We start from the raw sequence: 27,981 nt of genomic DNA, 5'->3' as shown, positions 1-27,981 counted from the left end.
AATCACTGAATTAAAATTTTAAAGTATGCATAATGTTCCACTGGCTTTAGTTTTTATTTTTGTAATCAAGTACAGTACATAGAAGCGCAAAATGTATATAGGTAACATTTTTATTTAACATGTATGTGTAATACATTCTAATAGAATAATGATTGATGTTACTTTTATTATATTTATTATATATAAGTACAGTGTTCAAATTGCATAGTGTTCCCGTGGCTAACGAGAATATGAAATATACTTCCTAGGAATAAGACCAGCTGCCTCGTTTTTGATGAACACTTGGGGCTTTAAATTTACACCACTTTTGTTCATTATGTTGAGCTTTAAAAAAATAATCATTTAAATACATTTAAAAAAAAAAAAAAAAAAACTATAATGCAGCCAGTAGGCCCACCATGCTGCCACAGCACTCTTTGGAGGTTATTGCAAATGTTTATGTCACGTGACTCCCGGAGGCCAATAGGAGACGAGTGTGACACTCCAATCACCTTACACGAAGTCTACATCAACCAATCGCATTGCGTCGAGGAGAGCCATCAGGAAGGGAATGTCTCAGGGAAGAAAATCTAAACCGTCTATCGGCATGTTTCCGTTGCACTGTTTCTAAAGTCACTTGTTTTTACATTAGACAAACACGTATCATGTTGATAGAAGCTATTTTTTGAGGGGGGGGGGGCATACGGCGAGTCCGGCTTGACCGCTAGCTGGCTTACACCGGGTACGCTAATGCTAATGTGGGCTAGCTTTAGCAAGCTGATAGTACAGCAAATTAAGATAAGAACAGTACTGAAATGAGCGAGAAAGGTGAGTCACCAAAATGAGCCTACATTCTTCTGATCGCCGAGTTTAACAGGTATGTGCAGAGCTATGTTCAAGCGAGCAAGCTGTGGAATCACAAAAAAGTGAAATCTGCAAAAGTCTGAACGTGTCGGCTGACAGCATAATTGCTTGGCTGAATTATGTCCGTGTTAAAATGTTCCCCGACTGTTAAATTGTTGATTCAAATGTACATCCACGTCGCTGTGAACTGATTCGTCAAGAGAAAACTTGATCTTTCTTTCCAGATTAGTGGGAAACGCGTAGGTCTGAAATCAAATGACGGTCTCGTGATGCTTTCAGATAGTTACTGAGTCTCATCTTTTCTTACTTTTTTTTTTTTTTTTTTTTTTTTAATGTTGCTTTTTGGGTTGGGAAAGTCACAGCTTCTTTACTGCGAGTCCCCATTGTTGTGCAATGTCGTGGTCGTAGACAGATGACTTGAGTTTGCATTGAAACTGTTGAGGTTGCACCCATTCATGGTTTTTCCTGGAAGTGACAATAATAGCGAGGACAACAATAGTACGCTTGCGCAAGTATGTAATAAATCCTTGCGTCTCACTTGTTCTATTGTACATGGTCGCAGCGATAAAAATCATTTGTTATTAACGTATAGCTCTTTAGCGGTGTATTGGAGCAAATCCCCTGTTGTAAGAGGGTGTGGAAACTTGTGCAACCACATTATTTCAAGTGTTTATTTTTACTATCTGTCCTGAAGGATTTTGCCACTTTTTTTTTTTAATTGAGTTTCACAGTTGATACACGTCACATGAATGGTGGAAAACGTTTTTTATATATTGCTAAAACCTGGCATTTGAACAGGGTTGTATGGCCTTCGGCTGCAATGGTAGAATGATCCATTGGGATTTATTTTTATGTGTGTGCATTTTTCTTCTCGTGTTTGAAGTAGTTTTCCTCCGGACGTTACTTTAAACAATATCGCTTCATGTTCAAAAGCCTCTCGACTTATGAATCTCTTGCACAAGGGTTCAATAGTTAACACTTCCTCTCACGCTCGTGGTCTTCTATTCCCTCCTTAGTTGTTCGGTGTTGCAATGAGGCGCTCCGGAGTTCAGCTCTGACCGCTCCGGGCCATGAACTCCGTTTCCCCCAACGCGGTGCAGTACACGGGCGGAGCGATGCACAGTGAACTGGCGGAGGGCCGCAGGCAGCCGGCCCCGGCGCAGCTGGGCGGTTTTGGACTCAGACCTCCGCAGAGTCCGGATCCCAGCAGAGAAACAAGCGAAGAGCCCGAGGAGCTGGATAAACTCAAAGCCAAATTAATGTCAGCATGGAACAACGTCAAATATGGTTTGTGGAAAATTGGCTCTGCTATAAATATACTTTATGTCTGTGTGACATCCAAGATGATGAATAGTGTTAAGTCAGCTCATCTCCAACTTTATGCTACTGTTTGTGTTTGTTCAGGTTGGACTGTGAAATCAAAGACGTCCTTTAACAAGATCTCACCAGTCACGGTCCTGGGACACTCCTATCTGCTCAACAGTGAAGGTAATTGAGCATGTTTCAGATAGCCATCAACCATTCGTCCATTTTCTACACCACTGATCCTGTTCAGGGTCGCAGGGTAACAAGGGGAAAGTACAAACCTTAGACTGATACATTCAGGTTAGCTATCCCAGCTGACTTTGGGCGAGAGGCGCGTCTGGTTGCCAGCCAATTGCGGGGAACACAATCATCAACACTCAAACAACACTGATTTATATAGAACCTTTTACTTTAAAAAAAAAAAAAAAAAAAGGCAAGCTGAAAATAGACACACCCACTGGGCTTTCGAGGCAATGAAAGACAAACCTGTCAGGAGTATCAGGACCACGCCATCATTAGTCACCAAGGCTTAAACACTAGAGGCTTGGTCGCCAGATCAAAGGCATTCCACAGATGTAAAAACATGTTTTCTTCCATCATGATAAACATCACATCACCACGGAGGTGTCACATGAGGAAAGTTTTGACTCCGACGCGCTTCCCCCTCCTTTCAGAGCAAGTGGAGCGCTTCCGCCTGGCTTTCGTGTCCAGGCTGTGGCTGACCTACAGACGGGAGTTCCCTCAGTTGGAGGGCTCCAGCTGGACCACCGACTGCGGCTGGGGCTGCATGCTGCGCAGCGGCCAGATGCTGCTGGCTCAGGGCCTGCTGGCTCATCTGATGCCCCGAGGTTGGTGTCCCAGTGTATTTTGCAGCATTAGGTACACCTGTTCCATATCATGAGCTGTGTGAAATATTATGCCTTGATCAATATTATTGATAATAATCAATCACACAGTGAAATGAATACATCTTCTCAAATTGGATCTCATTAGATGTACAGGTGTACCAGATGTTCTGACCGGCGATTATACATTTGCTCTTCAACGTTAAAGATGAAAGACTCCAGTTTGTTGCTAAGACGAGAATTATTTGTGTTGCGTAGAGTGGACTTGGCCAGACGCTCAGCAGTTGACGGACGTGGACTTTGAAGTGTTGCGAATACGCTCGCCGGTGCGTGTCGGCGGGGTGCCCATCCCGTCTTTCGGCTCCCCACGGGGGTCCGGCGCCCCTGAGAAGACGCCGCCAAGCCATCTGACGCCTAATAGTAGCCAGAAGAAGAGGTTTGAGTCTTCACGGGATCGACAAGCCGAACCCGTCCACCAAAAACTGCTCACCTGGTTCGGCGATCAACCGCCAACACCTTTTGGGGTGCACCAGCTGGTGGCAATTGGCAGGAGTTCTGGAAAAAAGGCTGGGGACTGGTACGGCCCGTCCGTAGTGGCACACATACTGCGGTAAATAATTCTCAGGTGTGAATTGAAACTGTACTGAAAACTCGATTTGACATTGGATTTGATGATGTCATTTTTAGGAAAGCTGTGGCTAAAAGTACTCTTGTGCACAACCTGGCTGTTTATGTAGCTCAGGATTGCACAGGTGACGCCTTTACTTCTCTACGTGTATTCATTCAATCTCATGTGAACGAGTGTCTTGAGTGATTCAAATTCTTAACCCTCGTCAAGTTTGCATTCTATTCCAGTGTACAAGGAGGACGTTGCCCGTCTGTGTGAGCTGTCACTCAGCCACACTCCGCCAGAACCTGACAACCAAGCCTGTAAGTCAGTCATCATCCTGGTGCCCGTCAGGCTGGGCGGGGAGGCCCTCAACCCGTCTTACATTGAATGTGTCAAGGTGTGATTCTTTGTGTGTTCTTCTTGGGGTGGTAGTCATTGAACAGCTTTACATTAAAAGTTTGTTCTGATTTCCAGAACATCCTCAAGCTGGAATGTTGTATTGGGATCATTGGAGGCAAACCTAAGCACTCACTCTACTTCGTTGGCTTCCAAGGTGAGATGCGACTTCTTCTTGTTTTGCGGCTACAAACTTTTCATATGCTTAAGGACACACAAGTTGAGGAAAAAAGAAACGTTTTTGGTTTTTTTTTTAAGCTCGGCTGGTTTTCATAGGCTTTTATGTCATGTAGAACACAATAATGTACGCTGTGCACAGCAATAAATTATTTTGGTGTCAGACTTAGTTTGCTATTGATTGCAATGACCTTTTGAAATTGTAGTTTAAGTGAGATTATTTTACTTTTATTTTTCCCTTAAAATATTAAACAAGCTTATAAGTACTGCACGATTTAAGTATGAATGTTTGAAAATGTTGTGTTGGGTGTAATAGTATGTTTATCTCTTTTTTTTTTTTTTAATGACTACAATTTGGTCTGATCATTATTAAGGTGGGCTCCAATTCACCCTTGGCCCTAATTGAGACCAACGCTTTCAAAAGTGGATGAAATCTGCACCCCTCATGAGTTCTCTGCTTTTGTTGTTGTTGTTGCTTTTGCTGTCAAAATAATAGTTTAATACCAGAACTTGACATGGCGCATTCCTTCTTGCCTTCTTTTTTCTGCATGCTAAACTTGCTTGTTTAGTTTTGTTTTGTTGGCAATCTAAAAGTGTAGTCAAATTAAACATTTGTCAAAGAAGACACTGTAAGCACTACTTAAACGTCTGCAGGGACATTAGCCAAACTATTGCTGTTTAACTGCTTTCATTGACATGCTAACTTTGCTACTTTGAACCTCCGTGTAATTACTTTCCCGCATTTAGGGGATCACAAATGGAGGGATTTACAGTAAGAGTTCATCAGAAAGTTTTGAACTTCTGTTTCAGTGTTCCAGTTGAAAGCAGTAATGCTCCCTCAGGAAAAGTGGCTTGGCAAATGATTGCAATCTCCTCTTTTTACGCCAGCAAACCAGCTGGAGTCGACTGAATCAACCGCAAACTCGGTTGGCTGCTGCCAACAATTGGCCGCAACTTTAATGTTACTTGGGCGTAATCATGAACATTTGCACCGTGTCCTGTCATCAACAGCAGTGTGTGTGTCTGTTTCTCTCAATTCATTAAACATATTTTGGAACCACACAACAATAGTATTAGTATTACGAGAACGGTGTGTAATGGAATGAATTCGTCAAGGTCTCTGAAATGTTCTTGATGTGTCACCGCTATCCACGGTAATTCCGCGCGTCCTCTCTCGCCATTTGCCAGACGAGCATCTGCTGTATTTGGACCCTCACTACTGCCAACCTGTGGTGGACGTCACTCAAGTCAACTTCCCACTTGAGGTCCGTTTCACGCAGCCTCGGACATCGCCGTGCGGTTTGTGTGTCCGTCACGCTGCTTTGTCTGTCTGTCTGGATTTGTATTTCCTCTCTTCTGATCCCATCAGAGTGAGACCAATGTGACTTTCACACTTGTTAAAAGTGTGACCAATAAAGATAACATGTTTAATTGTGGACTGTGGGATGCATTTTGATCTTTTTGTTCTTTATTTAGTCCTTCCACTGTAGTTCTCCCAAAAAGATGCCCTTCACTCGAATGGATCCCAGCTGCACCATCGGCTTTTATGCCAGGAACAAGAAAGACTTTGAATCATTATGTTCTGCTGTCAGTTTGGTAAGTTTCATACCCTCCAACTGCTACTTAGTTCCTTAACAGACTCAATCTATCGCAACCTTCACACTGCCTTTCTGCCAAATTGGTACCACCGGCATTTACTGTAATCACCTGTCCGATAAAACTCTCCCAAAGTGGGACATTGCCGTGTCCGTAGTGCGAGTTCACACAATTGTTGTGGCTTCACGAATTAAGATAATTAGAAGCCTGAGAGAGCCACGTTTACTTTCAAAAGAAAGCGTTGTGGGCAGCTAGTCTTGTGCGTTAAACTTCACTGGTCGAGGCTTCCCACGATCCTCTTCGACACAGGCGGCGTTCCCACTCCGAGGCGCTCGTCTGAAGCCTGCAAATTCGCGGGTCTTCAATTCCCCGTTCCCATCTTGGTACCAACGCAGGACGTGCAGCCAGGGAAAGGGTGGAGTAGGTGGGATGCGGTGGATATAAAAAGTCTACACACCCCTGTTCAAATGCCAGGCTTTTGTCATAGGAAAAAGAAAATGACAACATGGTAAATCCTTTCAAAACTTTTAACTCAACCTGTACAACCACATAAAAAATGAAGGTGCAAACAAATAAGGTAAGGTGGATGTGATATATACGTTGTTGAATTGTTGATAGAGCGTTACATCTGGGATGTTGCGGCGCCGTTCTCCGCCGAGTCAAATTTTGGATCGGTCGGCCACTCGTGAAAATCAGTTGCCGAAGCCCACAGCCCACACGCTCCGTCGCACCGTATGCGCTGAGCCCTACTGGTATCGGTCAAAGAGGTGCGACTGGGTGCGAGAAAATATATTTATTTTACTTCATTTAATCAGGCATACTAGAGGGCACTATTTGAGAACATTTGACAGTTGTGCGCACATTGTAATAATTAAACAAAACGCTATAATCCTTTATTTGTGAAGTTGATTTCCAATGACAAAGCCGGTAGTAAAACCAACAATCTTCCAGTTATTGTCTCTTCGAAATAATGATTACCTTAACTGTAGCATGGCACCACGTCGTCATTTCTGTGTTCATGTAATTGGATGTTCACATTCCAGCCTGGCTGACCTCGCACTATTTGTGATGTCCTCCTCTAAGATCAGCGTCTGCAATCTTTTCACCCTCCAGTACAAAAAATCGCAAAATGACCTGCACATGTCCAACTCTGCATGTAGTCTTTGTCTCCACTACAGAACAAAAATGACCACCACACTCGTTGATTGCGCTCAACCGGTGTTTGTTGTCCTCGCAGGCCCTGTCGTCCTCTGTGGAGAAGTACCCCATCTTCACCTTCGTGGAGGGCCAGAGTCAGGACTATGGACTTGAGGCGCATAGCAGTAACCACACTGGCCCCGCGCCACACATCATGCCTCCGGGCAAGCCCGCCCGGGTTAATAACAGACGACACAGTGACGAGTTTGTTTTCCTGTGAGACCGGTGGTGGGGAAGACAGTGGGTCTGTTTTTCTGGCGCAGCCTGACCTGCAAGCAAAAACCTACTTCCCAACATGGGTTTTATAAGCTAACATCAATCGTATTTGTCCTTCACAACAGACACCACTGGATGATAAGTTTAAAACGAACCCTAACGGGCCTCAAAATCTCATAGTCTGTCACATTTCCTTGGTGAGGGACAAGAAGTGTTGTCTCTGTGTGTGCTTGTGTGTGTCTCCTTTAAATTTGTAATTTTGTTGACTATTTATCAGGTGTGTGAGTGTGCATGTATATTTTGGCTGACGTGAGTGCCACCCGTTGTCACACTTGAAGGTAAGACGTCTCGAACTGCTGTACAGTCACGTTAGTCGTGTCGTTGCTCGTCAAAAAAAGCGCACCCGTGATCGCATTCCTCATCTGCCGCTCTTTATTTCACATGAGGGTCGCACGTGATTACACTGCGACTGATGATGGAACACCCGATTTGACTTTCCAATTCTGGCTTCCAGTTGTACTCGTGTCACGCTTTGTTGACGGGGACTGCTCATGATCATGTCATCTCGTCTTTGTTCATATGTGAAGTCGAGCTACTGCTGCAGGTTGCACCGCTACTGCTATTTGTTGTCCTCATGGAGCCGAACACACTGGAATCACTTCCTCTGTATGTTTCCCGTTTCTGCTGATTCTCACTTGGCAACGCTGACTGACAAAAAAATACTGCGACACGTTGGTAGTTATGTTTCAGAAGATTCCATGTTCAAACTGAAATGAAAGGTAATGGATAAGATAATACATGACAAATGATTGTACATTAAAAGTTGTCTCAGTTTAGACGTAAAACGTATTTTGCTGTCATTACATTTGACCTGCATTGCATTTATTGCTCGAGTTTGCGTTACTGCTTTACTTTTCATCTTGTGTATGATCTTTTTGTACGCGACTGCCACTAGTATACACTATACACCGAATGGCCGCAACACTGACCACTCATCAGCGCACATGCGAAAAAATGCCTTTTTTATAGACTCATATCAATTCAACTATTTCTTTGATTGTGGTTGAAGTTAAATCACGTAAGTGCGATGTTAGAAACAGCCCACCGTATAACTCAGTGGAGTTCTCCACTACTGAAACCGCACTAATAAACATAAATAAATTAGGATTTAAAAAAAAAAAAAACTAATAATAATAATTTAATCCTTGTATTGGATCTCTATAGATTTTGTGTGGTCGTGATGTGTTTTATTGCCAGATAATAAGGTAAATAAAAGCCCTCCATAACACAGGGTGTTCGGAAAGTCACTGTGCTCTTATATATTTTTTTATTAACATGTTTGAGTATAGAACACAGGTACCACCTTTATTTGAATACATATGCAGTACCTCTTATTCTTCTATATTAAAATCATGTCTGTTAATACAAATATAAGCATAGTGACTTTCTTAGGTCGCATAATGACACTTATCTACAGGATATCAATAAATAATAATAATAGACGATCATTAACGCAGCAGTGCACAATTACACTGAATAGTAGTGTAAATATAATAGTGTAAATAGACAAATGAAAAAAGTACGGCGGTAAATGAGCGTCTCCTCGTGCCGTGTCGCGTAACGACGTCTTCTTACGCATTCTGCGTAAAGTAGTAAATTGTTCGTGACCTCGGAATGTCGTACGTCGATACCGAGTCGCACCTGTACGCTCTCCATTGTGCGGCGCTGTGACTCCGCGCATGCGCACTTGCTTGCAGCCCTGACTAGACATTCGGTCATAGGAGCTGCAGCGGCGGCCGCACCGGAGCAGGAGGAGGAGGCGCCGCAAGTGGAGTCGTTCTGTGGCGGGGGTCGGGGGGAGTGGGGGGCTGTCGCTCGAGCCGCGTCGGTTAAATAAAATCATCATCGCTCGACTGCGAACACGGTGAGTGGATTCATTTGCTGCGCGTCAAATGTCCTGTGCGCCCCCCGCCTCACATTCCGAGCACAAGTCCATCACGGATTGCCAGTTGCGTCGGTGCAGGTAGATGAGTCGTACGTGCACAGTCCGCCATCATTGACCCCCCCCCCCCCCCCCGCTCCTTTCTTGTTGAATATCCAACGCGGCCTCTTGTGGAAATGATCCACAGCGCGCGTACTTTATGCAGCTGCGGATGGAAGGTGCAGCCGGCCGCAAGTGCTAATGCTCACCACGGGGATGGTTCAGTGCTGCAGGGTCATTGATGGGCGTTAGGACTGAATGGACCGGTCTCATTGCTTCATGTCGTTTTCAATATCATGGGCCATCTTAATATATATATTATATATACATATACATACGTATATATATATATACATACATATATATATATGTGTGTGTGTGTGTGTATATGTATAAATATATGTGTATATGTATATATATATGTATATATATATATATATATATATATGTATGTATATATATGTATATATATATATGTGTGTATATGTGTGTGTGTGGTGTGGGCAAAGTATATTATTTTATTTTATTTCGAGGATTAATTTAGCTTTTTTTTTATCTCATTAAATAACTGTTTCATGTATGTATTGTAAATAATGAAATTGGAATTCATGATTTTATTATGAAAGTCAACCTTTTTTTTTTTTTCTTTTTTTTTTTTCTTTTAACTTAAGCAACGACTCATCTTGGCCGATAAGTTGAAAAAAGAAAATATTCAAATGTAGCCTTTCACTGCAAAATTTTGCCCATCCCTCTTATAGTATATGATTCCCAGTTCGAAGTTTCATTTTTCGAGGGCGCGGGAGTGTGCCGACTGAGTTTGCCCGCATATATACGATTAAAAAAAAAATGGACACCCTGTAAATTACACCTTCTGACTCTGATTGGTTGTTTTTCCTCTTGTGCAGTGGTTTCTTGCAAATCTAATTAAGAGGCACAAGCATTTTTTTTTCGTTCACAGATCATATCACATTCTACTGTCAGTTTCAAAAAATAATTGTCAAAAAGTGTTGGATTTTTTTTAAATTGCAAACTTTCCCTTTAATTGATGTGAAAATGATGATTTATTTACTACAAATAATAGATCTTTGTACATCTCTATATATTGTATCGATATTTCATATGTAAAATGTGTGCCTTGGCGCAGTAACGGTTGGGACACACTGGATGTTTTTTTTTTTTTTTTTTTTTTTTTTTTTTTTTTTTTCCCCCAAAGATTGCACTCCTAGTGTAGCTTTCCTCACAGGTCCTTGCTGCAGGAGACGACAGCCATGTCCACCCCAGATCCCCCCATGGGTGGCAACCCCCGCCCGGGTCCGTCTCCCGGTCCGGGCCCCTCCCCTGGGGCGATGCTGGGCCCCGGCGCCGGTCCTTCCCCAGGCTCCGCTCACAGCATGATGGGACCCAGTCCCGGTCCTCCATCCTCCGGACTCTCCCAGCCGGGCCCGTCTGGCTACAGCCAGGACGGCATGCACCCCCTCCACAAAGTAAGGACATTCCAACTACTACGAACCAGCCAATTACTCTTAACTTGGATATCCACTATATCGTGTCGTTAATTACTATCTTTTTTTAAACAAACACGTAACAGGGATAAGTCCATGCCAGAAGAATCTTAAGTGAGCAGGATAAAATTAAGATAAAATAAAATCTACAGTACCGCAGGTATTGTTTTCTTTGCAAAATAAAGCAAAATTGGAATTGATAAAACAAGGTAGCACACTAGTGGATTAAATGCACATAATATTTGCGGTGTCTTATAATTCAGCTAGTAGTTTTTGCATGAATACAATCTCCCTGGTGAAGGTAACAACAACAAGAGTGCTGCATTGTACTTAGCATGTTTTGAAGGGTTCGCACTAACATCACCCCCCCGCACCCCATTGTCTTTTCAGCCTCTGGAGGGCATGCACGACAAGAGCATGAGCGAGGAGAGTCGCTTCAGTCAAATAAAAGGACTGTCAGTGCGGCCGGGCGGGCACGCTGGTATGGGTCCCCCGCCCAGTCCTCTGGACCAACACTCACAAGGTACTGACAGATAACAAAATACTGATGTGGCTGAGCTGACTCCCTGATGTCTTCCAGGTTACCACTCTCCATTAGGTGGTTCCGACCATTCTAGTCCAGTCCCTTCCAACGGCCCTCCCTCTGGACCTCTACTTCCATCTTCCTCCTCATCCTCCTCTTCACTTGGCCCCGGCTCCGCCTCCGCACCGTTAGAAGGTCCCGGTGGAGACCAGCACTCTTTGGGCCCCAGCAGCCGCCCGGGACCGCTCGGCGTTTCAGGGCCAGGACCCAGCCCCGGGCCCAGCCTAAGCTCCACCGTCCCCACCCTCGTGTCAGGCCTCGAATCCGGTGGGCTTTCTGGACCCGGTGGTCCCGGGGGTCCCACTCCTTTCAACCAGAGCCAACTGCACCAACTCAGAGCTCAGATCATGGCCTATAAGATGCTGGCCCGGGGTCAGCCCCTGCCGGACCACCTCCAGATGGCCGTCCAAGGGAAAAGGCCAATGCCTGGCATGCAGCAGCCCATGACCAGCTTGACTCCGGGAGCTGGACCGCCAGGACCGATGAGTTCAGGCTACAGTCGCGCTCACGGTGAGGACTTAATGTTGACTTTGTCAACCTTTCCCGGGATGCAACAATCAGTCTTTGCTTCAAGCTGCTGATTTTTGTAACGGTAAACAAAAAGATACATTTTAACACAGAAAGCATATTTTTCCCGTCTAGGAATGATGGGTCCCAATATGCCTCCACCAGGTCCATCGGGTACAGCAGTGGGGATGCAAGGACAAAACCACAACGGACCTCCCAAATCCTGGCCGGACGGTTTGTGGCTTCTATTGTGTTACATTCTCTTCATGTGTATTTGACACCTAAAATCCAATTTGTTCCATATCTATCCATATCGTCCTCAAGTACACTTCGCTTCCCTCGCTTCAGCATGATTGAAGGAGTTAGGCATGTTGTATTATGAAGCGATTACTTCGTACCTGTGCTGAAACATGCGTCGGTGCAGTGCAGTGTCCGTCAACCGTGCAGAATTAAAATTCTTAGAACGGCCCGAAATAAGCAACAAAGTCAAGAAAGTTGCGGTAGTCCAGTGTTGTGCAATGAATTGATCAAAACGCTGAAGCGGGGATGGGTGCAGCACAATGTCCATCACCTAACATTAAAGGTGAACTACCCCAAATAAGCCACGAAGGTTGCAGTAATGCCGTGTTTTGTCATGAACGGTTGCCTTCTGTAATCATATGAAACAGAATTATCCAACAACAAAATGGTGGCTCGTGAAAATGCTGAGTGGCTAGGAACTCTGGGAAACCGCTAGCCTCAGTGACTGGTGAGCAACAAAGTTCATGTCAAGCCCTGGTTACTTCATATACACCACAAACTCTAATGGAAGATTTTGGACGCCAATAAACTGTTTTAATAGTCTGGGGGCCTCTTCTTGATTCTCTCACGTGTTTCCAGGCCCGATGATAAATGCAGCGGCACCGTCCAACGCTCCCCAAAAGCTGATCCCGCCCCAGCCGACGGGACGCCCCTCTCCCGCTCCGCCCTCGGTGCCCCCGGCGGCGTCACCCGTCGTGCCTCCGCAGACGCAGTCCACCGGGCAGCCGGCGCAGCCTCCTCCCATGATGCCTTACCACAGCAAGCAGAGCCGCATCACCCCCATCCAGAAGCCCTGCGGCCTGGACCCCGTGGAGATCCTGCAGGAGAGGGAGTACAGGTACCAGGAACAAGTTATTATGGAACACAACAACGTTCTACAGTCACGGTCACGTGTTTGTGCGCCGCAGGTTGCAGGCCCGCATCACACATCGTATCGCCGAGCTGGAGAACTTGCCGGGCTCTCTGGCTGGAGATTTACGCACCAAAGCCACCATAGAACTCAAAGCGCTACGGCTGCTTAACTTCCAGAGACAGGTGAGCACCGCCGCAGGCGGAAACAAAACCCCTTGCGCTAACTGAAAGATTTGACGTGTTTTTTTTTTTTTTTATGGTCCGCGGCCGCGTCCAGCTGCGACAGGAGGTGGTGGTGTGCATGCGTCGCGACACGGCTCTAGAAACGGCGCTGGATGCCAAGGCCTACAAACGCAGCAAACGGCAAAGCCTGCGAGAGGCTCGCATCACAGAGAAACTGGAGAAACAGCAGAAGATCGAGCAAGAGCGCAAGCGCAGGCAGAAGCATCAGGTAGGCAACACTTCAACGTGAGCATTTCCTGGCCAAAACATGAGGAACATCTACGCCGTCTAATAAGATCCAATATACTGTAAGTTATGAAATAATACGAAATTCTGCCTTTATAAAGGTAATAAGGTTCACTTCTGATTGACATTGTCAACGAGGTTTTCATTTAACAATGTTGTGTTTATGATAAAGTCACCAAAATATCCGAAGTTGTTCTCAGTATAAAGTAGTATCGTGAACCAATACACAACCTTAATATTAATCGTATGTTTACAGTAAACTGGCAATCTAACAGCCACATTAAAAAAAAAAAAAAAAAAGACATTCTCAAGAAAATATTTCTCGCCACGCCACTGCAGGAGTATCTCAACAGCATCCTTCAACACGCCAAAGACTTCAAGGAGTACCATCGCTCCATCACGGGTAAAATGCAAAAGCTGACCAAAGCTGTGGCCACCTACCACGCCAACACCGAGCGGGAGCAGAAGAAAGAGAACGAGCGCATCGAGAAAGAGCGAATGAGGAGACTCATGGTAAGCTGCGGCCGCCGCGTATCGCGGGCGTATTCGCCTCCCCGCCGATAATCCCGCCTTCGCACGTGTCCGTCCGCTCAGGCAGAAGACGAGGAGGGCTACCGAAAACTGATCGACCAGAAGAAGGACAAGCGTCTGGCCTACCTTCTGCAGCAGACTGACGAGTACGTGGCCAACCTCACCGAGCTGGTTCGCGCGCACAAGGCTGCGCAAGCCCTTAAGGAGAAGAAGAAGAAGAAGAAGAAGAAGAAAAAGAAGAAGAAGAAGGTATGGAGGACAGGAAAAAATGAGGGTTACCCAGCGACCACAGTACTTGCTACACCTAAGGTGAGAACTTCTCAAAATTGCAACCTACCGCTCGGGTTCTTCTCTTCCAGGTGGAGAGTCCAGAGGGACAGACTCCGGCTTTGGGGCCTGATGGAGAGGTGAGCAGTCACAAGCATGGCAGACCTTCAGAGAAGGGAGATCTTCTATATCTTCTATCTTTTATTGTGGCAGTGACTTCTATTTAGGATGTCAAACCTGATCTCGCTCCCTCTGCAGCCTTTGGATGAGACCAGTCAGATGAGTGACCTTCCTGTGAAGGTCATCCACGTGGACAGTGGCAACATCTTGACCGGGGTGGACGCGCCGAAGGTGGGACAGCTGGAGACGTGGCTGGAGATGAACCCCGGGTGACGAGAAGATTTGATTTTTCTTTAAAGGCGTGCTAGTGGTGGACGTTAGCCATTGAACGGATGTCATAAATCAGCAGTCGTCATCATATTTGGTGCTTCAACCATCATTTATATTTGCTGGCTTGCATAATTATATAGCGGTCTATTTATTGGGCATTGGTGTTTATTGGTTCTGCTTGTGTAAAATGCATGTAACTAATGAAAAGATAAATAAATATATTTAAAAAAAAATATATATATATATATATATATATATATAAATTGTATATACATGTATAGATGTACATTATATATATTTCTTTATTGTAGTTAGACAATGTTGGTTTGCATACATTATAGTGCAAGAAGAGCAAATTTGGGGGAAAACTATTTAAATAATGTAACTAAGAAAACGTACTAATTAAATAGACAGACAGTGATTTAATTTTTTTTTAAATACAATGTGAGATACAGTACACATGCTTTTCATTGGGCCTTCCCAATATACTGTAACTACTGGGATTTACAACTTTGAGTTATTGAACTTGTTTGATATTTATCTTTACATTTTTGGAATGGATTTACGTTGAATTTTGTTGTTGTTGCTTGCTTGTTTGTTTTCAAGTTATGAGGTGGCCCCACGCTCTGACAGTGAAGACAGCGAGGATGAAGAGGAGGAAGAGGTGGGTGTTTTCCACTATACACCTGGTTAAAAAAAACAAAGAAAAAAAAACGTTTACTGTACCTGCTCTGTGGTAGGAGGAAGAGGAGGAGCATCAGCCTTCCAGTGCACTAACAGAAGAAAAGAAGAAGATAAGTGACCCCGACAGCGAGGACGTGTCAGAGGTGGACGTGCAACACATCATCGAGTGAGTACACCGGCAGGCGGCCCTGCTGCTGACTCTAATGCATTTCCTGACGCGCGACAAAACCTGAGATACGCTTTCCCGTGCCGTTCAACTGTCATGACTTCATGAAAAGCAGTCAGCGTTTCCTGTGTAGGAACGCCAAGCAGGATGTGGATGACGAGTACAGCGGCGCGGCGTTCGCTCGGGGACTCCAGTCTTACTACGCCGTGGCTCACGCCGTCACAGAGAAGGTGGAAAAGCAGTCCACTTTCTTGATAAACGGACAACTCAAACAGTATCAGGTAAGTACACATGCTATGTACTAAGCTAGCTCGCGCAAAACACGTGTGTATAATAATCATGGGTTGTGTGTAAGGATGGGAATTGATAAGAATCTAGCTTATTTTTTAGCACGTGGTTTTCTCCAAAATTCTATTATGATCATTTCAACCAGTGACTATGTGAACACTGAGTGAAAACCTAGCCGGCAGTAATCCGCGCAATCTAACGAATGAAATGTCCGATTTTCTAATGGCGGGCAGCCGATGCGTCACGTGATGTGAAACCTCGTTCCCCTTGACGTGTCGCGTGCCATCTTGCCGTGCGCGTGCAATGAGGACCGCTTGCGGTTTGGGTGTCAGATTAAAGGCCTGGAGTGGCTGGTGTCGCTGTACAACAACAACCTGAACGGCATCCTGGCTGACGAAATGGGTCTGGGCAAAACCATCCAGACCATCGCGCTCATCACGTACCTCATGGAGCACAAGCGGCTCAACGGACCTTACCTCATCATCGTGCCCCTCTCGTGAGCCCACGAGTCTCCTTGTTTTAAGTGCAAATTCATTTGTTTGTTTTTTTCATTTTGTTTTTTATTATTGTTAACGACTCTTTCTGACGAGCAGGACTCTTTCAAACTGGGTGTACGAGTTTGACAAGTGGGGACCCACAGTTGTGAAAGTGTCCTATAAGGTAGGTTTCACCACTTTCTTATCCAGTGTACATCAAACATCGAGAACGGTTTTATTCCTAAACATTGTGTAAGCGTTTTCTAATTGAAGCCACTGGAACGCTGCTTAATTATAGGAAAATGTATGTTTCTATTAAAAAGAAATACTTAAATGGTTCAATTAAAATTGTATTGAACATAAAAGGTAAATAAAAAAAGTACTAAAATACATTTGAAAAACAAACAGTTAAAGATTAAATGCAAAAATGCATTGTACTTAAAAGTAAACAAATATATATTTACCCTCATGTTCTTGAAAAGTGAAAAATGTGCTGTAAATGAAAAGAAAAGAAAAAAATGCACAGTACTGGACTAGATTTTGAAAACCCAAATTTAAACTGACTGTATGCGTTCCATTGTATTTCATGTTTAAATAAAAGGTCCATTTTATTTGTATTGAATTCACTGATTCGTTTGCATACCGCCAGGGGGAGCCTGCCTACCACTCATGGTATATGTGTTTTTTCCTCCTTTCAGGGTTCTCCTGCCGCCAGAAGAGCTTTTGTCCCTCAGTTGCGCAGTGGCAAGTTTAATGTTCTCCTCACCACCTACGAGTACATCATCAAGGACAAGCAAGTCCTGGCTAAGGTGGGCTTTAGTATCAAACACACAGTGCTCCCTTCTCTCTCCCCAAATACAGTTAGTGTCATTATTATTGTTATTATTGTTATTTGAATGAAGTCTTTTTTTCCATTTGCTTTTATTTTCTCAACCGCCCGCAGATCCGCTGGAAGTACATGATCGTGGACGAGGGCCACCGCATGAAGAACCACCACTGTAAGCTGACCCAGGTGCTGAACACGCACTACCTGGCGCCGAGGCGGGTGCTGCTGACGGGCACGCCGCTGCAGAACAAGCTCCCCGAGCTGTGGGCGCTGCTCAACTTCCTCCTGCCCACCATCTTCAAGAGCTGCAGCACCTTCGAGCAGTGGTTCAATGCGCCGTTTGCAATGACAGGCGAGAAGGCGAGTCGCTCGCACTGCTCATCTGTCAGATTGTCAGTACGGCAGTAATATTAGACGTCATTCGCAGAGGATAAAGAATTTATGCTTCTGAGTCTCGTTCTGTGTTCAGATATGTCTTGCTTATAGCAACACCGCAACAACACCGCCCACATAAGACACTAGTTGCTCGCAGCAATACTGATTGCTAACACCTGACCTCCGAAGCAAACCCATTGCATTTCCCATATTATTGGACCTTTTAATTGTCGTTTTCTTTTCGATTCTTTTTTTATTGTATTTCCTTGAGCTTTGTTTGTACGGTGCCCTCGAGCGACTTGAAAGGCGCCTAGAAATGCATGAAATGATTATTGTTCGTCAACTGCTGCTTTTTGTGAATGGACTTTCAGTCATTCAAGCGTCTTCGAATATTCTGACATACGATGCGCTGTTACTGCTGCTATTTTGTCAGTCGCGGGTCGACTCTCTCCATCCGCTCCAATGTGTCCGTCCCGCCCTGCAGGTGGATCTCAACGAAGAGGAGACCATCTTGATCATCCGCCGTCTTCACAAAGTGCTCCGTCCCTTCTTGCTGCGCAGGTTGAAGAAAGAAGTGGAGGCCCAGCTACCAGAGAAGGCATTACTGACCTCTTTCATAGCAAACAGACAGATATAACAAGAGCCGTGGTTTAGGATGTGAATCTCGGTGGTGGTGATTTCTGATTGACTGCCTTACTGTGAAGAAGGCTTACTTTCATCCCAGCCCTCCTCTCATGCACGTCGCGTGTCCCTGCAGGTGGAATACGTGATCAAATGTGACATGTCGTCTCTCCAGCGAGTGCTCTACAGACACATGCAGGCCAAGGGCGTTCTGCTGACCGACGGCTCGGAGAAAGACAAGAAGGTCGAGTATATACTCAAGGTTTTAGGGTCTCATAAAAGCGAGGGGCCTCGTTTCCACGTGTTTTCCATGTATAACTTAAATGTTGTTTTCTGATGTGTTTGATCAGGGCAAAGGAGGCACCAAGACTTTGATGAACACCATCATGCAGCTGAGGAAGATCTGTAACCATCCATACATGTTCCAGCAGATTGAGGTACCGCTGAATGGAGGAATATCTCCTCTTTGTTTACTCATGACATTAGAAAGGAGTGTTCGGGAATGGAGTCAAATTGTAATACAGTGCTCGCCCGTTCCTTGCAGGAGTTAGGTTCCACACCCAAGAGCGATAGACTGGCGCAGGGGTGTCCAACTCATCATAGTTATATTTTCCCTCGACAGGCTATTGTGACTGTAAGCCCATATAAATTGTACGATTGCCTCATATTATAACGCATGCACGACAAGATAATGCATAAGTCATTTTGAAATTAGAAGCGGAGAAGGCAAACGTTATTGAGCTTTCGGCGACTCGTAATCGCTTCTTCTTCGCCCCTTCGCTCTCTCTTCCTTCTGATTTCTGATCACAAGGCAAACTGTGTGTTCAGTTGCTCATTGAGCCTTCCCGAATCTTTATAGGGATAGAACTCATCTGCCTCCTAGAAACCTACTTTCTCACTCTCTGCCCCAGACATGGCAAATACAGAAGGATAACATAAGGATCAAATTGTTGAAACAAGTTGAAAATGTTCGAGAACTTTGTGTACAGTATGAGTGCTTCTTTGTCTATTTTGTGCTCTGCGATTTTCACGAAATGAAAACAATCTGACTAACTTTGACGATTTTTTTTTTTTTTTTTTTTGCAGGAATCTTTCTCTGAACATTTAGGTTTCTCTGGTGGAATAGTTCAAGGGTAAGTGCTAATTACAGCTCACATAAAAAAAAATGTAAAAAATGCATGCATTTAATATAATGCTATCTCCAGCTCATATTTTGATTTAGATTTTTTTTTGTCTCTATGTCAGCCCTGACTTGTATCGAGCGTCGGGAAAATTTGAGGTGTTGGATCGTATCCTCCCCAAGCTGCAAGTGACCAACCATAAAGTGCTGCTCTTCTGTCAGATGACCTCACTCATGACCATCATGGAGGACTACTTTGCCTACCGCAGCTTCAAGTATCTCCGTCTGGATGGTAAAACCCAAATTCTCTCAAAATACTTTGGCAGTACTTGTATTGGTTTTGGTTTGTTTTTCCTGCTGGCCTCCCCCCCGACAGTCGTGAAGTTGCATTCACTTCAGAGACGCTCCGGTAAACGTGAGAAGACGTGTAGACTAAAGGAATTGCGTCAATGATTTATTTATTTATTTATTGATTTATTTTTTAGGTGCTAAACAGTAAACTACATCAAGCATATTTGCAAAGGGGTGCAACGTTTGCTGTAGATTTGAGGGATTTTCATAAAAGAGTACTTTCCATGCAAATTAATGGGAATTATCTTGAAATGTGGGGTCATCTTTAAATAGTGTAAAATATAAATCCACACAATAATGAATTTTTTTTTTTTTTTTTTATATATAAGTGAATATGCATGCAAATTTACATTATTACAAAAATGTCTAAGTCCCTGTTGGTGATGTAAATCTGCATATCCACTTCATTCCTATTGAGTCCTGTAAATGTTCCTGAAAATGGACAAGTTTTGGAATTTTGCATATAGCTTGAGTGTGCACCAAATTGGAAGCGCTCCACACAACAAAACACGAGCACGAACACAGCACGAAAGGTGTCCCGGCTGGTCCGCCAATCTTTTAGAGTAGACAATGGTGAGCGTCACCGTGGTAATGACAGATTTTTCACTCCATCGTCAATATGATGTCGAACATGTGCTTGTTAATGCGTCGTCCTGCCAGGCACCACCAAGGCCGACGACCGAGGAATGTTACTGAAGACCTTCAACGATGCCGAGTCGGAATATTTCATCTTCCTCCTGAGCACTCGAGCGGGAGGCCTCGGCCTCAACCTGCAGTCTGCCGACACTGTCATCATCTTTGACTCGGATTGGAACCCGCACCAGGTTTCACTCTATTCTCTCCTGCGTTTTTTTTTTGTGTTAACTTCCAATATGTTTGGATTTAGAATAAATCAAACCACAAGAAATAATGCTGATGGAAAAATGTTTATTGTCTACACTTTTTGGGGAGAGAAACCAAACTCCAAAAATGCTCAATGGCAGTTTATACCCCCCCCCTTATTTAAAAAAAAAATGTCAGGGTTTAAAAAAATAAAACATTTCACTGCAGTTAGAATGCCCATCAATTATCCGCGGATTTTCACTATTCGAAGCGGTGGTCCACTGTATTCATGTGAGGTTCGTATAAATCCAATATTTCAGCTCTTAGTTTTGTGTCGTTTCAGGACCTGCAGGCCCAGGACCGAGCTCACCGCATCGGCCAACAAAACGAGGTGCGTGTGCTGCGCCTGTGCACGGTCAACAGCGTGGAGGAGAAGATTTTGGCCGCCGCCAAGTACAAACTGAACGTAGACCAAAAGGTGATCCAGGCCGGCATGTTCGACCAGAAGTCGTCCAGCCACGAGCGCAGGGCCTTCCTGCAGGCCATCCTGGAGCACGAGGAGCAAGACGAGGTCTGGGGACAAGACGTGTGTCTTCGGATAAATGTGTGTGCGTGCGCCGGCAACACAGCACTTTTGGGGTGTTTTTGCCAAAGGGTTTCCTCACTTGCCAATGTCGGTCTGCTTTATTCAGGAAGAGGACGAGGTCCCTGACGACGAGACGGTCAACCAGATGATCGCCAGGAGCGAGGAGGAGTTTGATCAGTTCATGGTCAGTGATGATCTGCTTAGGACAAACGCCAGCCGTATTTCCTCCGGGGAAGGAAACGACAAAGAAACACTAGACGAGATAACTGTCAATTGCCGGTATAACAGAATTGTTGTTGTTGGTTTTTTTTATTTTTGTTTTTCACATTATTTTAGGTCGCAAAAACGTTTTACTGTTTTTCAACCCAAACAATCTCTTTGTTCTATGAAATATTCCGAGAATTCTCTTCACAAATGCGCACGCAATGAACAAAAGTGTCGGTGGAACCCAAGTCAACGAGCTCGATCACGTGACTGCAGCTTACTGATTCTGATGAAGAAATGAGAGAACGATAAGTTGTCTAAACGGAGAAGCGGACTAGTAACGAGGATGACCACCTGTTTCAAAACAAATAGAGAAAATATGATTAAAGGAGACATTATTTCAACAACAACAACAAAATCACAATTTAAAACAGTTCCCAGGAGTCTTAATAACATGTTTGTGACACACTTTTGTCAAAATATCTCAAGTATCAAGAATTGTAGCACACTTGACACACCTTTTCTTGTCTTGCTGAGATCAAACCATTGGAGAGAGTGGCCCTGTCTTATTTTTTAATATTGTTGTAATGTGTTAATGAGGAAAAAAATAGTCCTCCATAATCTTTGTATTTTGTAAAAAAAAAAAAAAAAAAACATACAGTAATGTCATAATTCAATAGAATTCAAAAGAATGAATGCATCAATTGAATGCTGCTCCTTTTGATGAACCCACCTTGGCCACCATAAGACAGACAGACATTAACTGTTCATTAAGGTGTTCTTATGAATCCCACTTAAGCTCTATCAAGGGGGTCCTTACCTTTTTGCAGCAGCCAATCATGTTGCAGTGGGGCGTATCCTGCCCCTGTACTCAATTGAGATCCATAACAACATGTCAAATCTTCTCCGAACTCATCGGTACGGCACTAATATAACCGCACAAATGGCCTGACCTGTCTGTGTTCATTCGTAGCAATCAAACGCGGCACAAATGTTTGCCCACTACTGCGTTAGCGCCTGTGCAAGGAAGACCTCAAGAGAAATGCGGGTCACAGTGCGACGGAAGAATCCATGCTGACTGAGCGTTGCGGTTTTGCTCTGTGGCAGCGCATGGACTTGGACCGGCGGCGCGAGGACGCCCGCAACCCGCGGCGTAAACCGCGTCTGATGGAGGAGGACGAGCTGCCCACTTGGATCATGAAGGACGACGCCGAGGTGGAGCGGCTCACCTGCGAGGAGGAGGAGGAGAAAATGTTCGGACGAGGCTCTCGCCAGCGCAAGGAGGTGGACTACAGCGATTCGCTGACCGAGAAGCAGTGGCTCAAGGTAATTGGAGGAAAAGGGGGCGGGGAGAAAGACGGGGAAACCGGGTCGACTGACTCTCGGTTTTCCCTCCCGAGCAGGCCATCGAGGAAGGCACGCTGGAGGAGGTGGAGGAGGAGGTGCGGCACAAGAAGACCACCACTCGGAAGAGGAAGCGGGATCGGGACCCGGATCTCCCCGTGCCCTCCTGCTCCTCGGGAGGAAGAGGACGAGGGGACAAAGATGAAGATGCAAAGAGGCAGCGAAAAAGGGGGAGACCCCCCGTCGAGAAGATCTCCGCCAATCCTCCTGCCCTCACCAAGAAGATGAAGAAGATCATCGATGCCGTCATCAGATACAAAGACGGGTGAGAAAAGCTTACTGATTTTGTTCCAAACGCAACACCTGCACAATGTCATGAGATGCGAGACATAATCTGCATCCAAAATTCTGCATTTACAGATCAGGCCCCTACCATAATTGTAGGCGTGTTCTGAACGGACCACATATGCAAAATGTCAGTCCGTTTTTTTTCAATTATCCTGCTAACCAACGAGCGCTGATGAAAATGCACTTTCTTTGGTAGCGGTAGTAAGGTTTCCGTTTTCCTTTTTTAAATAAGCCCCTGATCGAAAAAGAAACCATATCATGCTGACTAAAAATGAATGCAGCATTAATAATGGATACAGCATTAATAATGTTATTCAAATTACTTTTTAAATAGTTCTGAAGTTAAAAAAAAAAAAAAAAAAAAATACATGTCTAAAAACATGTATATCATTTTATTCCATTATATACATTATAATTATTATAGTTCCAGGTATTTATTTTATTTGAGGTATTTTGTTTTTTTATTACTATTATTTTAAAGGCTTTATAGTTTGTCATTTGTTTTGGGTGGTTTTAGTTTGCAGTGGTGTAGAGCATTGTTTCAAATATTTTGCCCCTCATTTGCAGTGTCTACAAGAAAGAGATCTTGTCATCAGTTCTTGGCGTGTCGAGACACACCACTGTTAAAATGCTAAGTTTTTGTGTGGTGAAGATAAATCATTTCCATCATTCTTGAGGCATGAGAACCTGTAGAACTACATTTGAGAGGGGAAGTTCATTTAATGTTTGTTCGCGATGGCATTCTCTGCTCTTGCATCCTCAAGTGCGATTCTGTTCATCTGTAGTCTGTTCCCCAGCACTGATGAGTCGGACCGTTCTTGTCTCATCTTGATGATGTCACCTCCTGCAGCACGAGTGGACGTCAGCTCAGCGAAGTGTTCATCCAGCTGCCGTCTCGCAAAGAGCTGCCCGAATACTACGAGCTGATCCGCAAGCCAGTGGACTTCAGGAAGATCAAGGTAACGTCACAGTGGCGCTTTCACTTTTTTTTTACATGTTTTTGATGAAAACATTTTTTTAAATTATCATCCTTCACCAACACCAGGAGAGGATTCGAGGTCACCGGTACCGCAGTCTCGGCGACCTGGAGAGAGACGTCATGCTGCTTTTCCAGAACGCGCAAACCTTCAACCTGGAGGGATCCCTGGTAAGGGCCATTGCGCAACCTCTTCATTGGATGATGATGATAATGGTGATGATGATGATGACGCGCGCAGATCTACGAGGACTCCATCGTGCTGCAGTCGGTCTTCACCAGTCTGAGGCAGAAGATCGAGAAGGAGGAGGAGAGCGAGGGCGAGGACAGCGAGGAAGACGACGAGGAACAGGACGACGGATCCGAGTCGGAAAGTACAGTACTCTACTTCGCATTCTTCCCTGCTTTGCGAAAGCTCTCGTCCTCTCGTTTAACCCTTGATTTTGCGCGTGCGCGCGCGACCCTTCAGCCCGTTCCGTCAAGGTCAAGATTCGACTGGGCAGGAAGGAGCGAGGCGGAGATCGCGGAAAGGGACGCAGCAGACGATCGGGACGCACCAGAGCCAAACCTGTTGTTAGTGACGATGACTCTGACGAAGAACAAGAAGAGGTAATTCACTGGGGGTGCGTGCGTGGACTGTAGATACTCACCAGATACTTCATTGGATACACTTACCCAATCTCACAAGGCTGCCTTGAACAGGATATTAATGTTGAGTTTTTGTGTATCGTAGTGTACATTCTGTCTCATTTGTGTTACGTGCACACTTTTATAAAGTCATCATTAGTGAGTCAACTGCTGTAAACCTTTTATTATTATTATTAGTCATTATGCAGGCACATCATTTCTTGGAAAATGGGCTTTTTGCTTGAATTTTGTTGGGCTAAATGAACATTTCATTTCATGTATTTTCGTAAGTCTTGGTCTTGAGGAGAAACCATGTTTCTAATTTGGAAACTAATACAAATGGCAATTGCACGAGATAAGTTCATCATTTTGCACGATCTTGTCTTTGTCGTGTATTCAATTGAATATAGGTTGAAAAGGACTTGCAAATCATTGTATTGCATTTTTATATATACATACACACGTTTTACACAATGTCCCAACTTCATTGGAATTGGGTTTTGTCAGGAGTTGAATTGAAAACGAGACTTTTAAGACGTTTATTGCCACTCTCAGCTGAAGGTTCATGTCAAACCTAAACCTCAAACTAAGAGAATTGCACATGTATTTAAAAAAAAAAAAAAAAAAGAGTTGTTGTAATTGTCTGTATGTGTGACTTCGGCAGGAGCGCTCCCTCAGTGCCACTGATGAAGAGTCCTGAAGCGCACGGCGATGACAGAATGTTAGCCAGGTGCGCTATGAAGGGATATTCCCGCCTGCTCACGTCGATACGCTAAGCCTCCATCCGCCCATTAACATAAAAGCGGATCAAACAGAAGGCTTTCGCGACGCATCGGGCAAATGCACACAGTCGGTCAAGGACTTTTATTATGGGCGTCCCTTTCTTTGCATTTATTTCTATGGCAGTTCAGTAATAAGATGTGTGTATTTACTAGCGGTGGGACTGTGTTAAAAACTAATTAGAGACTTTGTAATTGATGAATTGCAATCAATCGCATTTTGATCAAATACAAATATTTGATCAAATAAGCTATGCTTTTCCAATCCTAGTACATTTTGATTGGTCGAATAAACGCACATTTAAAACAACTGCTTCGTTGCTGTTGCACTCAAGTCCTGTCGAGAGGAAAACATCTGAGATTGGCAAATTCATTTGAACGCGAACTTGAGCTGTGCTGACCAAATTTCTCTTTTAGCCAGTTACGGAGCCAAATGTTGCTCCGACTAAAGCGGCCAACGCTAACCGAAACCCCTGACGGCCGTTCTGGCTGCAGCGTGTTTTGCTCCTCAAAATGAACATAATAAAGTCCCAGTCCAAGTATTTATAGTTGTTAAAATCACAAGACGTGAAGCCTTCCAGTTGACTCTGCTTTTCAATATGAAGATCACATCATGAAGATCACATGGCCACTTTACTATATAAATTGCTTTATGACCACTGAACAAAACCTTCCTTGAACTGTGTCATAGTCTTTTTTTTTTTTTTTTTTTTTTTACAAAAACAGTGAGGAATCAAACTCCTCTGCTTTGCTCTTGATAGCTTTGAACTTGCCAAATAGTGAGACGAGTGCAACTAGTTTATTTTCAGCCTGCTGACGTCCAAGCGTATTTACGAACGTACAACATCAGTGCTCAAAATGGTGTTTTTATATTGTTGAATGTTTTCATTTTGGAGTAGTTCTGTTTCTATTTATTGTTTTCTTTGGTTATTAAAAAAAACAAGTTCTGATTGAGATTCAAAATCATTTTTACAAGTGTGACCCTGACCAAAAAGCAGTTTAGACATTAACACTTGAGCGCGATTACAAATGAAAACACATTGCAGCATGCTATTAAAGGCTGTCAAAAAAGATGGATGAGCGTGAATAAGGCACAAGATGAAACAATTCCATTGTATATTTGGATACAATTACTACTCTGTGAAGGGACAAGATGTGACTAGATTTAAGTAAAAAAACAAAGTGAGCTTATCTGGCCCGTGGAGTTCTGAGAGCCACTAAATCCAGTAAACAACGCTGAATGTATACAGAAAATATTTTCAAAGCGCCAAAACTTCCTCACCTTGTGTACACGACAGAACGTGGGTCAGACATTCAGAACCCAACATGTCTGTTTGCATACATTGGTGTGTTCGGGTCTGATGTCGAGCCTGAAAACACTTCGTGACGTGAGCGACTTCAGTGATGTGATCACGTGACTGAGGGTTCACGGAGGTCGCGCTTGACGCTTGTGTACGTTTGCATCAGAACAGCCCGGATGCCGCCGCTCGCACGTCTCGTTGCACTTCGGACTTCTTGGATCTCAGCGAATGTGTACTGTATTTTGAATTGCTTCCTAATGTTTTCTGTATGTGGTGACCTGGTGACCTTAGGTTGTCAAAACTCTTCAGTGTACTTTTTAGTTCTTAATTTCAAGACAAAGGACCAGAGGGACGGCGGCTCCTCTCTGCTTGTGAACGCCTCACGGCCGGACGGTGTTGGATGTTCTGTAAATGTCACGATTTGTTTTGGTGACTCTTCTCTTGAAGACTGTACTTTATTGTACTTTCATTATTATTATGGTAGTTAGTCAAGAACATGCAACCAAAGCATCAACACTTCTGTCTGTGCTGTGTTGTGTCGTTGTCACTGGAAAGAACCTTGTAACAATAAATGAAAGTGGTTATTGATATCGTGTTGTGGATGTCCGTCATTAGGGTCGCCGACTTTGGGCGAGAGGTTATAAGTACACCTGCGACCCCAAAAAGTGGATTTGACAAATGTATTCAAGTAATGAAATGTTATTTAAAGGCGGCAACGATGCGGCACTCGGAGCGGTAGTGAAGGGTTATAAATCGTCAGTGTAAAGTTATACCAGGACCAGATCGACCGTTGATTTGGACAGGATAACAACAGGTTACATTTTCCGCTAGTTGCTAGTACGAGCAAAACTAGTTATCCTTCAAGTATGTCATACTGCAAGGAGGCGATAAAACATGGATGGTTTCGGTCACAATGGAAGCGGAACTACAATGGCAGTCGTTTGGCGTGCCTGCCGTTCAACGTCGGCGGTCAAACCATCCGTTCCAGAATGCTGGCTGAGATGTTCACATTTGGACGTCATTTCCCCATATGAAATATTATAATAATAATAATAACAATAAAATGTTGCATAGTCAAACTGCCGCCATCATAATACCTTTGTTTTAACGGCACACAATTATATTATTTTAAAGTACAATTGTAGCGTTTTTAACTGGCATACAAGGGTAAAAATAAGCACCAGAAATCTTAATAAAGTGTGTTTCGACATTCTTCTGTCAAATTACACACTGGTTTAAATATGTTTTAAAGCGACAAGCAACGGATTTGGAAACTTTTTGTGATGATATTGGGGACTCTGAGACTCCGCCCGGAGCAGAAGTCCAGCTGTATCCATCCTGCAAATGACTGGTGCTCGTGCACACACACACACTGCTGACTAATTTAACCATAAGCCGAGCGCCAATAAACATTTGATTGCATTTTCACTCGTGAAGGCAGCACTTCATTACCAACCTAACTATTTAGACATCCTTTTGAACACTCCCTGTTGCGGCTGATCTTGATCGGTTTTAGGCAGT

The 27,981-nt window shown here is 44.1% G+C and overlaps 2 protein-coding genes across 4 annotated transcripts; both read left to right on the top strand.

The window, feature by feature from the left end:
* The first annotated feature begins 530 nt into the window (after positions 1 to 530).
* atg4da (autophagy related 4D, cysteine peptidase a) lies at positions 531 to 8,269 on the top strand. 2 transcript variants are annotated; one of them, XM_061680449.1, is made up of 11 exons: positions 531 to 807; positions 1,860 to 2,130; positions 2,248 to 2,331; positions 2,823 to 2,996; positions 3,252 to 3,603; positions 3,681 to 3,745; positions 3,849 to 4,000; positions 4,078 to 4,156; positions 5,365 to 5,441; positions 5,653 to 5,772; positions 7,010 to 8,269. In XM_061680449.1, exons 2-11 carry the CDS (start codon positions 1,914 to 1,916, stop codon positions 7,187 to 7,189), a joined length of 1,500 nt encoding a protein of 499 aa, XP_061536433.1. In that variant the 5' UTR covers positions 531 to 807; positions 1,860 to 1,913; the 3' UTR covers positions 7,190 to 8,269. The 2 variants fall into 2 exon arrangements, with proteins under 2 accessions (XP_061536433.1, XP_061536432.1); XM_061680448.1 differs by having other exon boundaries at positions 531 to 856.
* Positions 8,270 to 8,956: 687 nt separating this feature from the next.
* On the top strand, positions 8,957 to 27,048 carry LOC133403817 (transcription activator BRG1). 2 transcript variants are annotated; one of them, XM_061679117.1, is made up of 34 exons: positions 8,957 to 9,109; positions 10,410 to 10,650; positions 11,059 to 11,191; positions 11,249 to 11,761; positions 11,894 to 11,992; positions 12,638 to 12,896; positions 12,967 to 13,093; positions 13,188 to 13,361; positions 13,718 to 13,891; positions 13,973 to 14,158; positions 14,269 to 14,316; positions 14,435 to 14,565; positions 15,173 to 15,230; positions 15,307 to 15,416; positions 15,550 to 15,697; positions 16,037 to 16,200; positions 16,298 to 16,364; positions 16,879 to 16,989; positions 17,124 to 17,366; positions 17,866 to 17,979; positions 18,139 to 18,246; positions 18,353 to 18,439; positions 19,089 to 19,135; positions 19,248 to 19,414; positions 20,134 to 20,297; positions 20,639 to 20,899; positions 20,988 to 21,065; positions 22,193 to 22,411; positions 22,489 to 22,754; positions 23,628 to 23,736; positions 23,823 to 23,924; positions 23,995 to 24,127; positions 24,223 to 24,362; positions 25,045 to 27,048. In XM_061679117.1, the coding sequence occupies exons 2-34, from the start codon at positions 10,435 to 10,437 to the stop codon at positions 25,078 to 25,080; spliced, it is 4,992 nt and encodes a 1,663-aa protein (XP_061535101.1). In that variant the 5' UTR covers positions 8,957 to 9,109; positions 10,410 to 10,434; the 3' UTR covers positions 25,081 to 27,048. The 2 variants fall into 2 exon arrangements, with proteins under 2 accessions (XP_061535101.1, XP_061535100.1); XM_061679116.1 differs by having other exon boundaries at positions 22,486 to 22,754.
* The last annotated feature ends 933 nt before the right edge of the window (positions 27,049 to 27,981 follow it).

The sequence above is a fragment of the Phycodurus eques genome, chromosome 6 (genome assembly GCF_024500275.1).
Source record: "Phycodurus eques isolate BA_2022a chromosome 6, UOR_Pequ_1.1, whole genome shotgun sequence".
NCBI classification, from domain to species: Eukaryota; Metazoa; Chordata; class Actinopteri; order Syngnathiformes; family Syngnathidae; genus Phycodurus; species Phycodurus eques.
This window is presented reverse-complemented; position numbering and strand designations above follow the sequence as displayed.

Bases quoted from the DNA above. Each gene is read 5' to 3' on its own strand.
- LOC133403817 (XM_061679116.1), top strand. From the start codon at position 10,435: ATGTCCACCCCAGATCCCCCCATGGGTGGCAACCCCCGCCCGGGTCCG. The intron at 18,247-18,352 runs GTCGAGTATATA...GTGTTTGATCAG, and splicing joins GCTCGGAGAAAGACAAGAAG to GGCAAAGGAGGCACCAAGAC. The intron at 19,136-19,247 runs GTAAGTGCTAAT...TCTCTATGTCAG, and splicing joins TCTGGTGGAATAGTTCAAGG to CCCTGACTTGTATCGAGCGT.
- atg4da (XM_061680449.1), top strand. From the start codon at position 1,914: ATGAACTCCGTTTCCCCCAACGCGGTGCAGTACACGGGCGGAGCGATG. The intron at 2,131-2,247 runs GTTTGTGGAAAA...GTGTTTGTTCAG, and splicing joins ATGGAACAACGTCAAATATG to GTTGGACTGTGAAATCAAAG. The intron at 5,442-5,652 runs GTCCGTTTCACG...TTCTTTATTTAG, and splicing joins AAGTCAACTTCCCACTTGAG to TCCTTCCACTGTAGTTCTCC.